The 14,568-nt window shown below is 41.0% G+C and overlaps 1 protein-coding gene across 1 annotated transcript in view; it reads right to left on the bottom strand.

The window, feature by feature from the left end:
- The window catches only part of FNDC3B (fibronectin type III domain containing 3B), a 399,493-nt gene that overhangs the window by 295,147 nt on the left and 89,778 nt on the right, over positions 1-14,568 (bottom strand). The window contains exon 2 of the mRNA XM_043994436.1: positions 13,847-13,985. Coding sequence (XP_043850371.1) covers positions 13,847-13,957 — 111 coding nt within the window. The 5' untranslated portion in view covers positions 13,958-13,985. The remainder of the gene's footprint in view (positions 1-13,846; positions 13,986-14,568) is intronic.

The raw sequence follows: 14,568 nt of genomic DNA, 5'->3' as shown, positions 1-14,568 counted from the left end.
GTGTTCTATCCACTGCACCGCCTAGCTGCCCCAATCCCACCAGTTCTTAATGCTCTCCTCCCACCTACACCAAAGTCTCTTGTATTTATCTATCCTATATTTTGATTTCACTTACCTATATATATCTCTCTGGTAAAATGCAAGCAGGTTCATTTTTTGTCATACCCCCGGTACCCAGAAAAGTGCTAGTGTAGGCACTTGCTGAACTGAACTGAATATGAACTTGGAAAGCATGCAAATATGGCCTCACCACAGACTATCTGGTACAATGGAAAGAGCATCAGTGTGTCTGACGTCTAATAACTGTGGGACTTGGGCAAGTGACTTAAACTTCCTAGGCTTAGTAAAGGGGAGGGGGACTTAAGAGATGGCCTCTAAGATGCATTCCAACTCTAGATCTGAGACAATATGGCAGAGCGGATTTCCCGCCCCATGGCAACAAGACACATGCTTTGCCAGGATACTTAGGGATGGGGCCATGCAACAAATACACGCAAATGGACCACCATGAAGCATCCGCTGCAGAACATTAACACAGGAGAATAATTCCACAGCAAACTGGCCAAAAAAAAAAAATCCATGACTTCACTGTGCTAGTAGGCACAGGGAGGATGGCAAAAACTTGTGGAAAATGTGGTTCAGGATTGAAGGAGACTCAGAAGGTCCAAGTCGGTACATCATGGCTACTTCATCCCGAGCGTGGAACACACCAGAAGAGGTGAGCACCAAACAATAGAATGAAAAAGGAAATGCTGGCTACCTATGAAGCAGGCATTGCACAATCATCAGTGTCTGTGTGGGTACTCGGGCATTCAGTCGGATCGTTGTGATTGGCCACAGCCACAGTAAAAACCCAAAGATGAGGAGGATAAAGATCGGAAGGCACAGGGTACAATTACAGCAGTGGAAACAGCTTGTCTCAACAAGCTGTAATGGACAAACACCACCTATTAGAGAGCCTTAAATGACGGAAAGCAGTTGCCACAACAGGGAGGCCAAAAGAGTTCAGAAATCACCACCCTCAGCCAACACTAACTCGCCATCAAAGATACATGGCGGCCAAAAGCAAAACTGGTTTGGAGTAAGAGCTCACCTGCAGAATGTTATGAAGGAGAATCAAACAAGACCATGAGCACTACTATGAGAAGAATGGTATAAATAAAAAAACAGTGGACTTGGGGTCAGGAAGATCTGAATTCAAATGCTACCTCAGATACTTGACTGGCTAAGTAACTTTAACCTTTTATGTGTCTCAGTTTCCTCATATGTAAAATGGGTGGTACTCGATGGCCTCTAAGGTCTCTTTTAGCTTTAAGCCTTTGATCCTAAGAGGGGCACAATGGTATAATGGACAGAGCACTTGATTACAGTCAAGAAACCCGAGTTTGAATTGTACCTCTAGCATTTATTAATTGTGTGACCTTAAGACAAGTGGGGGCACACTTAGGTGGTACAGTGGATAAAGCACCAACCGTGAATTCAGGAGGACCTGAGTTCAAATCCGACCCCAGACACTTACTAGCTGTGTGACCCTGGGCAAGTCACTTAACCCTCATTGCCGCAAAAAAAAAAAAAAAAAAAGGACAAGTGGCTTCATCTTCCTGAGGTTCAATTTCCATAAAAGACTTATACAACCCACCCAATACTCATTTTGAGTAAAATGCTTAAGAGAACATGATAGTCTATATCAAGGTGAGCTATTAGGGACAATATCACCTTAAAAATCATTAAGGGAAAAAAATAGCCTGAAGAAATTTCAGGTACATCATCCATAAGTGGGAACGAATCTGCTTAGCCAAATGATGTCTTCTCCTGTCCCCTCCTCCCAATACAATACAAACTACTTTTCTAGGAATTCTCAGAGCCTAGCATATAGAAAGCAACAAGGAAAAGCTTACTGCATCAAACTGCACTGAATTGAATTACTACATTCAAGGTTGACACAATCAAAACCAACCTCAAGAAAAGTAAATAGATAGATGTGGATCATAAAACCAATCAAAATAAAATAATAGCAAAATTACAACTGTTCATTTGCATCCTCACTGCTGCTTTCCAGAATATATATATATATATATATCATCATATTTGATCGTCACAACCACCACATTAAGTAAGCAGAGCAGGGCTACTAGTCCAGTGTTTATCCACTGGACCTGGCCAAACTGTCTCCCAGGTGTTAATTAAAGTTCTTGAGAATGTGAGTTAATTATTGAAAGCCTAACTCTAACCCTGATATACTGTGAAGTACAGTTTTGATATTAGGAATGAGTTCAGAGCCAACAGGTTACAGTCACCATAGGTTACCAGCAAATTATTTGCAAAACAGGAGCATTTGGCAAAGCGATTTGCTGAATTTGGCTTCTCATTTAGCCTAATAGCTGATCTGCTAGAACAATGAGTGATTAAAGAGAACCCAGCCTGGATGAAAGAGGGGTCAACGAATTTTAGCTTATTCCCCTCTACACCTCATTATCTCTTTTTTAAAAAAATGTGTTTTACTTTTAACTTATGGAATAAACCAAGCATTTCCATAACATAGTATAATGAAAAATATGATTGCATATGAAACTGCAACTTGTGTACAACTTGCTATTCCTTTTAAATATAAAACTATCATGTAAATTTTTCCCTCCCTCCATTACCTCTTTTTTTGGGGGGGGGGGGGCAATGAGAGTTAAGTGACTTGCCCAGGATCACACAGCTAGCAAGTGTCAAGTGTCTGAGGCCAGCTTTGAACTCAGGTTCTCCTGACTCCAGGGCTGATGCTTTATCCACTGTGTAATCCAGCTGCACCACCCCATTACTTCTTAACAGAAGATCAGGTCTCAACATTTATTTATTAAGTGACCACTGTGTCCCACCCTCTCTTTAGGTGACAGAAAATATTCACAAGCTAATTTGTGGAGAAAGGAGGAGGGAAAAGACACTAGAAGTAGTGGGAATGGGAGGGAATAAGAAAAAGGTTCCTGGAGAAGGAGCTGAGTTTTAAAGAAAATCAGGGATACTAAGAACAAGGAAGTCAGGAGAGATTATATTCTAGTCACGGGGACAGCATCACCTTCTCCAGGAAGTTGTTCCTGTCCCTTCCTAGTGCCTCCACTGCCAAAAACAATCTCATGTCTGGTGTGTCTATCTGTGTCCCGATAGAATGAAAGCTCTTTGAGGGCAAACACAGTTTCATTTTTGTCTATCCCTACCCCAGTGCTTGGAACATAGCAGGCACTTCCTAAATTGCTGCTGCACAATTAAATGACTGCCCTTGAATAAATGAATTTCAACACATAAAATATCAGGCCTTTTTCCATCTCTCCCTCTAAGTCTCCATCAGGATTTTTCCATTGTCTCTTCATTCCCACTTTTCTTCTTATATGGTCATAGTTAGTACACAGTCTGTTTTTCTCATTCTTCTCTTTTCACTTGACCTTTTTTCAGGGGTTCCAAATTTCTTTATAGGTTTAATGCTTGTAGTTACAACATGGCAGTTCTTAAATCGGTGGGCCAAAATGTATTGAATTTTTTTCACTACTGCTAGATATTCACATCACTTCGGGTTTTCTGCAATTATACATAAAGCTATGAAAATCTTCAAAAAGGTAGCTTTCCTAAGTTATTGACAATATTTTCTGGGTATGTTTCCAATAACAGGATTACTTAGTCAAATGTATAATTGTTATTTTGTAACTTACTGCTCTTTGCCAGATGGCTGAATTAAAAGACCATAATTACAGTCCCAGTGAAGGGTGTAACTGATTCTCCATAACCCCACCAACAATGAGTTGTATTCCTTTTAATGATTTTTGCCAAATTGCTGGCTATATGGTGGTTTTCGCTTTGCATTTGCATTTTTTAATTACTAATAAAGTTGAGCCTTTTTTCAAATAATTATTAACCACCTGTGTTTTCATTTTGGAAAACTACCTATATTTTTTTAGATCCTATTTTTTTTAATTGGAACATTTATTGGGGGGGAGAATTACTAATTTCTATGAGCCATAAGCTCAATACATCTAAAAAGGCTCTGATTCTTTAAGTTACCTCAAAACCCTCATGTGTGGCACTGAAGTATCATTGATATTTTTTGCCATTAGTCAACCCAAAAATACAATGCAAAATAAATGGGTTCACGGGTGCTCTATATCCTAGTCGAAAAGCCTAAGGTCCTTATATTGGAAGTCATGACCATTTACAAACTCAACGTACCATCTTATCCTGGGCTTCTCCATCCTGAAAACTCAGTCTTTTCCTGTCCCCTGAAAACTTTTTCTTCCTCTAACATTCAGCTGAATTCCTAAGGTTTGAAAGATAGCAACTGAATCCAGCATTTGATTAGGGCCACCTTGGGCTGATTACACTCTCAAGTGTCTCTCACCCAGACAGATAAGAGGGATCATAATTATAATCGTGGGGGCCACACAGAATAGCATGTTAAAAACACTCTGTGCCTCTTTTCCTTTATGAGACAGATAAAGAGATTTGGACAAGCTCTGCAAAGGGCATCCCTCTCTAGGTTGACTAGCTAACTAGGATTCTGTTGCCAGCAGACAAGGGCAAACCTGTCTCAATGAAGACCAAAAAACACCCATACATAATGCAAGCAGGATTTTTTTTTTCCAATAAACAAAGCAAGACTTCGGGGTGATTGAGAATTCTGAACATCTCCCTACACTATCTGCCTATGGGGCTGCCACAAAGAAGGGGCTAGGGGGCAGCTAAGTGGCACAGTGGATAGAGCACCAGCCCTGGATTCAGGAGGACATGAGTTCAAATCTGGCCTCAGACACTTGACATTTACTAGCTGTGTGACCCTGGGCAAGTCACTTAACCCTCATTGCCCAAAGAAGAAGAAGAGGAAGAGGAAGAGGAAGAGGAAGAGGAAGAGGAGGCTAGGCAATGGCATCCATTCAAGAGATAAATTTCTTTTTCTTTTCTTTCTTTTTTTGGGGGGGTAGGCTTTAAGTCATTGGACTTGTGCGGCTAAATGAATTTCTAAGAGAGTGACAATTATCCTAAGACTAGAAGCAACAACCCAATGGGAAACAGTGACAGAGCCTGTCTTTAAAAAAAAAAAAAAGGCAGAAAACCTACAGAATGATGAACATGCTGACGGCAAGAATGTGAACAAAGACAACATTAAATAGCAAAAGTTTGGTCAAATTATGATGATAACTGACATTTTGTATGGTTTTTTTTTTAATTTATTTTTTTTGTGTGTGAGGCAGTTGGGGTTAAGTGACTTGCCCAGGGTCACACAGCTATTAAGTGTCAAATGTCTGAATCCAGATTTGAACACAGGTCCTCCTGAATCCAGGGCCAGTGCTTTATCCACTGCACCACCTAGCTCCCCGTTTTAATTTTTTTTAATCTGCACTTTTAATGCTATACCAATCCAATTAGCAATAGAGTATTCTACAGAGCTTGATCAAGTAATAACATTTCATTTGGGAAAATTATATGCTCCTTTAAAGTCTGTAAAGTGATGTGTGTGTGTGTGTGTGTGTGTGTGTGTGTGTGTGTGTGTGTACGTGTGCGTTTTGTCCTGAGAACAAATGTCCTGTAAGATTAGGCCTGCTGGACAGAGTATCATAGATTTTGAGCTGGAAGGGACCAACCTCCTCTTTACAGGGATTTCCTTGCCCAGGATCACACAGCACAAGACATCCTAACCTCAAGCCCAGTGCTGTGTCCACTACAACAAACTGGGTTTTACCAATGAGGAGACTGAGTCTCAGAGTGGTTGGGTGACTAGCTCATGGTCACACAGCTACTAAGTGTTAGAAAGAAGGATTTGAACCTAGGTCTTCTCGATTGTGGTTGCTCTGTCCATTACTTCCAGCTCTCTCTCCATTTAATTATCTAGACAATGGACAATATAGACAACCTGTTCAGATTTAAGCACAAGCCCTTATTGCTTAACAAATAATCATTTTTTAAGAAAGATTTTAATCTTTTGTTTTCACAGATACATTTCTAAATACGTTCCTACCCTCAACCTCTCCCAGAGAAGGGGACAAAATGACAATTGAGCAAAACTAAGCCAGGCATAAAACAGTAGTCAACCAGCAAGCACCTACTGTGTACTAGGCACTGAGCTAAGTGCTGGGGATACTAAAAAGGGTTAAAAAAAAGATAAACATTATTCAAGTGACAGGTTTTATCTAGTACCAGGTACTGGCACTTGCTCATTTCTGTACAACTGCTTTGGGGAAATTTACCCACCTGGTGGTTTGACCCGACTTTTGTTTAGGCTTGGAATCCCTTGAGATGCAATTGCTATCAAGAAGTAATTATTTACTGAGAGTCAAACATGAGCCAGGAACTCTGATAGGTTCTAAAGATTCAAGGACAAAATGAGACCATCCACATCATCAAGAAGCTGGGAGATATAACACGAGGGCTTCGGTCCTCCCTCCCTTTCAGTTCTATAACTATCTTTCTGCTTGAATTTGTAGTCTTGGCACTTAGCGCGGTGCCTAGCCCAGAGTAAGCATTTAATAAATGCTTGACTACGTATACAGATCACTAATTAGGAAGAGAATTGTATAGATATTACAATGTAATTTAAGCAGGAGGGAGCAGTGATTAGGGCAGGGAGCTCTCAAGGAAAGATCAGTGAATCACATCAAATTTCGTCAATGAGAAGGGAAAAAAAAAAAAAAGGAAGATTAACCTGACTCAAGATTAGAAGGGAAATGGTGAGAAAAAGATAGTTCAGAAGGGGAGGGTGGGATAAGGGCTATTCTTTGTGCCCTTGATAACAGTTTCCTGTGAACTCCACTACACCTACAGATACTCTAACCAGATAGAAAGGAAACCATTTCTACAGCCATAATAGTGATGACAGAAGCAGACTGGAAAATCTGGGCAATAGCCCTCAATCTCACTTAGTCAAACATTTCCAAGGCTATGGAAAGGTCTAATCCCAGGCTCCATCTTCCTCTGGGTCATTTCCATGATGACCTGACTCTCTGTCTGCCTCTCCAGCTTTTCCAGCTGCTCATGAAATGAGTCCATTCCCATCAGCCATGCTATTCAGAGGTTTGATAGTCACCAGGTCAGTGCTGGAGATGGGAAGAACCTAAATACCCAACCAGTCTGACCTGACCCTAGTGGGAGGAAAGGGGAGTCCAAGCCCTCATTTTACAGAGGAGAAAAGAACTTGCATAGGGTCACACAGTCAATCAGGGAGTAATACAAGATAGGGAACAATGATCTATCCGCTACATCTCATTAGACGGTCTGTGGTGAGAAAGGGGCTTTATCCCTTTTACCAAGATGAGTTTCTGTCAATACAAACCCTCTTCCTCAAGCCAGGCTGGTTCACTCTCTGATTCCAGGGAACATCCAGTATTCCCCACCCCTCCCCACCCACACCTTCTTATCACCCCTCCACCTGCATCTGCCTATCCCAGCTCTACCCATTCTTCAAGGCTCAGTGTAGAAAATTATTAACTATTACATTCACAGAGAGTTGCTAATTAACTAAATACTTTTAGTCCCATGGGAATAGCACTAACTATTATAGCCTGGGTAAACTGATCAATCAACAAACAGTAAGCACCCATTATGTGTTCCAGGCTGTACTCGACCTTGGGTATAAAGGAAAGGTAAAAAGAGACCTCATCTCATTCCAATGGGAGAGAGAATACATGGATAACCAGATACATATAAGATATCCAGAGGAGAGCAAAGGTAATCCCAGAGAGAAGATTCCAGAGGAAGAAAGTAAATATAAAGTATGTACAAAGTGGTTGGGTTTGGGGGAGTTTTTTGTTTGGGGACAGACAATGAGGGTGAGGAGAGAGATATGAGGGAAAGCTTGATGTAGGAAGTGGCACCGTAGCTGGCTCTTGAATAGAATTAGAGCTTCCAAGAGGATGGAGAACATTCCCATCATGGTGGATTCAAAGGTATGAGGCAGGATACCACACAGTGAGGGCTGCTTCCATCTTTAGTCCATGTGGAAGTTAGCTAAGAGAGAAAATAATTCCACTGCTGCTAATCCTTTTGTTCCCAAAATTGCTGCGTTTTAGACATGCCATAATATGCTAAGAACCCCCATGATAACATGAAAAACCAATGATGAACCAATGAGCTTTTGGAATATATAAACGCAGATACCAATTGCCCCAATGACTGATGGGCATTGGCTATAATAAAAGACACACAAGGCCACAAACAGAAATTCAGGGAAAAGCTCAGCCCTGGCTTTTTTTTTTTTTTTTAAACAATGCAAGAACTAAAGGAGTTCAGAGCACTTTAGGAATCTAAGTGTACGGAGGACTGAGATGGCTGGGAAAAAAAGGGATTATTGCCAAGGAACAGAGAAACCCAAGTACTTTCTTTCTTTAGGAAACAAAAAAAGCACAAAAATCAAGCGTTCTCCTCCATCCCCACAGCGGACAAGGCTATTTTCCAACTGTTACTAAAAGCAAAAGCTCTTGATTCATACCTAGGACAATATTTTTTAAAGAGAAGTCTCCCCTCTTCAAACCTGCCTACCTTAATAAAAATGACAAGAGCTCAAACTTACTGTAAGTTTAGAGGATGAAAATGAAACAGCATCCTTTTACTGCAAGAAGGCAAACAGATCTGAGCACCCTGCCAAGGACTATTTCTAATTAGATCCAGATCCCTTCAAGACAGCAGCAGGAGGGGCCAGAGAAGGGGAGTCTGGGGAGTCCAGAACGTCCTTAGGACTTAGGCTCTTTAACTGCCCCATGTAGAGCTGATTTTGCCTGTCCCTTGTGCAGCTGAAAGGAATTAAGGGTGTGGTAAACACTCTTCTAGGTAAGTTATGTGTGGTGGAAGGCAGCCATGGCCGCAAGCTTGGGGGCCAGTCCAAGATCCGCCTGACCCCCCCAAACGTTCTCTCCCACTGACAGTTCCCAAGGCCTGCAATCTCCATCAACCAAGTCATGGATCTGCGTTAAGACGTCACGGCTCCAAAAGGCCCTTCTAAAAAAAAAAAAAAAAAAGCGTTTCAAAGGGCCCAACGTCGGCAGAAACAGCCCCCGGAGCCACTGATGGAGGGTCCTGGCTTCAGAGGCAGGCTGGACGTGGCTCCAGTGGTCAATGGCAAGGGATGGCGGGGAAGTGGAGTCACCTCTAAAGGCTTCCACGTCCTCATCTGTGAACTCAATGGACTTTACGGCCATGTTGGTGGCCATAAGCACACCTAAGTAGAGAGATGGAGGCTTGGAACGCAGAGCCATGCGGGGGAGGGAAAGGATGGCAATATTCTGACACAGGGAGGAGACCAGACAGAAAATAAGCCTTGCCGGGAAGGGAACAGTCAAGCACTTCAATGAAGAAGAGGCAGAAACGTGGGGGTTGGCACTGGACACTTGGCCTTCATTGGATCATAGAGGCAAAAACTTACAGTCTGTGTGACCTTAGGCAAATCAATCACATAACCTTGGTTTATTTGCCTCAGTTTTCTCATCTGTAAAATGGGGGTAATAATAATGGCAACTCCCTCCCAGGGTTGTTGCGAGGATCGAATGAGATAATATTTGTAAAACCCCTACCACCGTGCTTGGCACATCATAAATGCTATGTAAATGTGAGCCATTTTTTTTAAGAGCCGAAAAGAAACCTCAAGGCCATCTACTATAACCCCTTCTCTTTACAGTTGAGAAAACTCAGGTCAGGAAGGTACTGTGAGGATCCGAAGCCAGGTCCCCAACTCCAAAACCAGCACACCTTCCACAGATGCGCTGAAGTAGCAGTGGGGGTAAGGCAAACAAAATGCGATGCAGCTAACAATTCTTTACGCGGCCTTGATGATAGTCCCATTTTACAGATTGACAAGTAGAGGAGAATTGCTGGGAGAAAAAGAAGAAAAATTCTCCTCTCTGTTAAAAAAAAAAAAAAAAGGAGACTGATGCCAAATGTACTTAGAAATGCTTCATAAGGTGAAACTTGGCGTTCGCAGAAATGCAGCTGACCACTCTGACTGGTGGTATGCAACTCCCAAAACAATTAAAATGTATTTGTCTGAATGGGTGCAGTCTCCTTGGATTCCTTGGAAATTATTTCTGTACACCAGTGGAGCCTTAAGGAATGGAATATATGAAGAGTACAAAGAAATACAGGATTCATTCATCACTGCATCATAGATTTAGAGATGGAAGTGACCTGATAGTTCACAAAGTCCAATCTCCTCATTTTATAAGAAAATTGAGGCTCAGAGGACTAAAAATTTACCACCCCCCCCCCAAAAAAAACCTATAACCGCATCTCTATTTTTAAAAATTTGGCATTGGGAAAACTGTCATTTATAAAATAAATGAGGTGACATTAACCAAAGAAAAAAGAAGTCTTTACTTTACAAGAAACTATAATATGGGACCACTTTATATAACAAGCTTCTTTAATATATTTTAGGTCATCCAATTAAAAAATAACACTCATATCACAAAAATAAATTAATAAATAATTTAGGGGGCAGCTAGGTGACACAGTGGATAAAACACTAGCCCTGGATTCAGGAGGACCTGAGTTCAAATCTGGCCTTAGACACTTGACACTGTGTGACCCTGGGCAAGTCACTTAACCCTCATTGCCCCGCAAAAAACAAAACAAAACAAAAAAAACCTAAATAAGCAAATAAATGAATAAATGTATAAGGAAAAATAACATTTATACATAGCTTGTCTGTATCTATCAGCTCTATAAAAGTATAGCAGCTGTAGGAAGCATGATGCGAAGCAATGGCTTACATGGAAGTGGAGGAATGCACTTTGGGGCCAGTCAAAAGCCTGCCCAGACCCCACACCCATCCCACTGGCAAAGCTGGGCACAAAAGGAAAATGATGATTGTGGGTGGAGGTACGAATGGGTACAGCCATTGTGGAACTATGCCCCAAAAGCTGTTGAGTAGTACATGCCCTTTGACCCATTAATGTCACCACTAGGCCTATACTCAAAAGAGATCAAAGACAGAAGATCTTTTATATACAACAATATTTACAGCAACTGTTTTTGCATTGGGGAATGGGGTATAGGAAGATGATGGATATTATTGAGTTGTAAGAAATGATAATTGGGGGGCAGCTAGGTGGCGCAGTGGATAGAGCACTGGTCCTGGAGTCAGGGGAACCTGAGTTCAAATCCGGCCTCAGACGCTTAACACTTACTAGCTGTGTGAACCTGGGCAAATCACTTAACCCCAATTGCCTCCCCCCCCCCAAAAAAAATAAAAGAAATGATAATTGGGACAGATTCAGAGAAATCTGGGAAGAATAGCATGAACTGACACAAAAGGAACCAGGAAGAAAATTAATATTATACAAAACAACACTGTAAAAACAAATAATTTTGGAAGACTTAGAAACTCAGATCAACACAGTAATCCTTCATGATTCCAAAAGACCAATGATAAAAAATGCTACCACTTCCTAAGAGAGAGGTGATGGACTAAAATATGAATGATGAGACACACATTTTTGGACAAGGCCAATATGGGAATTTGTTTTGCTTGACTATGCTTATTTCTTACAAAGAGTTTTTCTTTTTGTGGGAGAAGGAAGGGATGTGGGGAGAAAAAAAAAATTAATGCTTGCTAATTGAAAAAATAAAACAATTTTTAAAAAGTCTATTCAGTCTGTGGAACATTGTCTATATTGTGCTGACGGTTTTGCTGATTTTTTTTTCCTCTTCTTCCTCATTTTTACTTTAAAAACATCCTTTGCTATAAGGGATATCTCTCCAAAACAGGGAAAGGAGATATAGGAAGGAATTTTGATGATATGAAAACAAAAGATATCAATACAAATTTATTTAAAGAGAAAAGTCTATGCAGTCTTCTCATTCTATTTTTAAAAGGAATTCCTTTCAAAGGGAAAAACTTAGAAAAAAACAACCCACCTATATTCCAGGGTTTTGTGTAATCACTCGTGTGTTCAACAAAAAAGGCTATTTATTTTATGTAATAAATGGAAGGAGGGGAAAAAAAGCCTAGACTTGAGAATCCAGCTCCACCAAATCAGAATCCCAGACTCTAAAAGGTGAGAAAATGATTTATAGCAAAATGAATGGGGAGTCCCCAGCGTCCTGAGCAGACGGCACCTGGGAGGGGGAAGCTGGGAGACGGTATGGGGAGACCAAGGTTGCATTTTTCTCTTTTATGCTGCTAACTTTACCCAAAGCCTTAGGGAAAACAGTCATATTTTTCTGCCAATACTGGCTGTGCGCTGAAAGGGAGAGAGAAGGAAGCCACAAAAGCCAGAGGACGGAAGGGAGGAATATGTACAGCAAACCTTTAGTGATGGCCCAAAGGGACGTGCCTGACTGAGAAGGGAGGGCAAAAATGGCTCAGTCTGCCCAGACATGAAGGGGCTGAGCATTGAGTGAGCAAACCCTACCGTGTGACACACAACAATGAAGGGTGAGGTACCACAGAACTGACCAAGGGCAGGGATGATCCATCAAGAATCGAATCACCTACTATGTGTCAGGCACTAGGCTGGATGCTGGGAATCCAAATATAAGTAAGAAACAAGCCCTTAATTGCAAGGTACTAGATTCTTCAACATTCTAGAGAATGGGATATGATGTAGTAATATCATATAAAAATATTCATGCCTGAATTTTTTTTTTTGGCAACTATTCCCAGCTTTCCTGTTGAACGAAGGAAAGAAGGAAGGGAGAAAGGAGGAAGGGAGGAAGGAAGGAAGAGAGGGAAGGAGGGAGGGAGGGAAAATATTAAAGTACCTCTGAGGTTTTCTGGATCCTGATGATCAAAGAAACATTGTCTACTTTCTAAGGGACAGATTTCTCTAAGCACGTATCTGTGGATAGCATATACCGCCCCCTTGTACAGATGATACCTACCCCCACCAAAAGAATAAACGCTCTGAAGATCAGCAACTATGTCTGCTTTTGGATTTTACCTCCTCAGTGCACATAGTGGGCATCTAATAAATGTGTGCTGAATTCTAGATACAATAAATGATGGCTATCAAGCAAAGACAAAAGAAATCTCTCATATCTCTTTTCTACTTGTGTAGTGCTGGGGGGCTTTTACAGATTAAAGTATGATTCAAAATGAAGTATATCCATTGAACCTATCTGTAAAGCATGAGTTTTTAATTCCTTTTCCTTTAGCCAGAAAATATAACTATAAAGTAATGGCAGAGACCAGTAACTTTTGGGAATAGTTCTAAATTACTTTCCACAATGGCTATACCAATTTGCACCTCCACCCACATTCATCATTTTCCTTTTGTGTCCAACAATAGGATGGGTGGGAGGTCTGGGTAGGCTTATGACCAGCCACAAAGTAGATTCCCCTACTTCTATGTGAGTCATTGCAGATGGCCTCATATCCTTCCTAGAGCCATACTTTATAGAGTTGACAAATGCAGGCAAGCTAAATAAAAATGTTATTTTTTAATTGGATGCCCTAAAATGCAATAAGGGAGTCTGTTACATATAAAGTAGTCCTGTGGTATAGCTTCTTGTCAAGATTTCTTTTGTTTTTGCTTAATTGTCACCTCATTTATAAAATAAATGACAGTTTTCCCAATGCCAAATTGACTTAAAATGGAGATGTGGTGATAGAATACATGTGATTTTATTCAGCATATTTATCAACTCAGACATTTCTCAATGGGTCAGGAAAATCAAACAGAACAGGTAAGATTCAACCTGCATAAAACGGCCTTGCTATTTAAAAATAAAAACCATTTGTTGACTCTGTTCTGAAAACCCTTACATGAAAAATAACCTAAGGTTTAAAGCCACAAACATCCATCCCCTAAAGATACAGATCAGTCCTGCCCAGCTATTGTGGCTGTCAGGTGGTACAAATTCTATCCATCCTCACTCTTATTGCGCTCACCTGCTGAGCTCCATCTCCATTCACCAGATGAGGCATCATAGCTACCTCTCCACTCAGCAATGGCGGCAGTTCCAGAGGGATTTGGTCGGTCATCATCATGGTGACGTACATTCATGGAGAGTTTTACTCAACTGGCTTCCTGCAAGAGAAAAAAAAACCCCACCATTAATAAGACGAGAAATATGAGGAAAAAATCTCCTCCTAAAACTACAGCATATGCCCGCAAATCCTCATCAGGACTGAAACCAAAACTGATCCATCCATTCAGGGGTTCCCTTGTTCGGATGCAAGGATACGGTGGAGGAGTGCAAGGCACACTAGTCTCAGGAGGCCTGCATTCTTGTCCGTGTCTCTCAGCTGCCAATTCACTAAACAACCAGAGCTCACATACACTGGGTGCATTTCATCACCAATCAGGCCCATTTGTCATGATTTCACTGTGGCTAAAATAAGATAGCAGACATCTGATAAGCTAAAAGAACCACACCATGAGAATTATTATTTTCAAGCAGATCACCCCAAAGTGAAAGGCAGAACAAAATAGAGTGTCCTAATAAATGAGCAATGACAAATGCACTTTTCTCAAGTTTAAATCAACACAATGTTGTTCACATACAATTTATAGGACCACTCGGAGAAAGATTCATTAGTGATGCTGCCCTCATCGATGTTATTTTCTGTCCCCAACATCTCGTAATTAATCAAGTATGAAGGGGCAGCTA

Source organism: Dromiciops gliroides, chromosome 3, assembly GCF_019393635.1.
Source record: "Dromiciops gliroides isolate mDroGli1 chromosome 3, mDroGli1.pri, whole genome shotgun sequence".
Taxonomy (NCBI): domain Eukaryota; kingdom Metazoa; phylum Chordata; class Mammalia; order Microbiotheria; family Microbiotheriidae; genus Dromiciops; species Dromiciops gliroides.
Note: the sequence above shows the minus strand (reverse complement) of the source record. Positions and strands in the feature narration are given on the sequence as shown.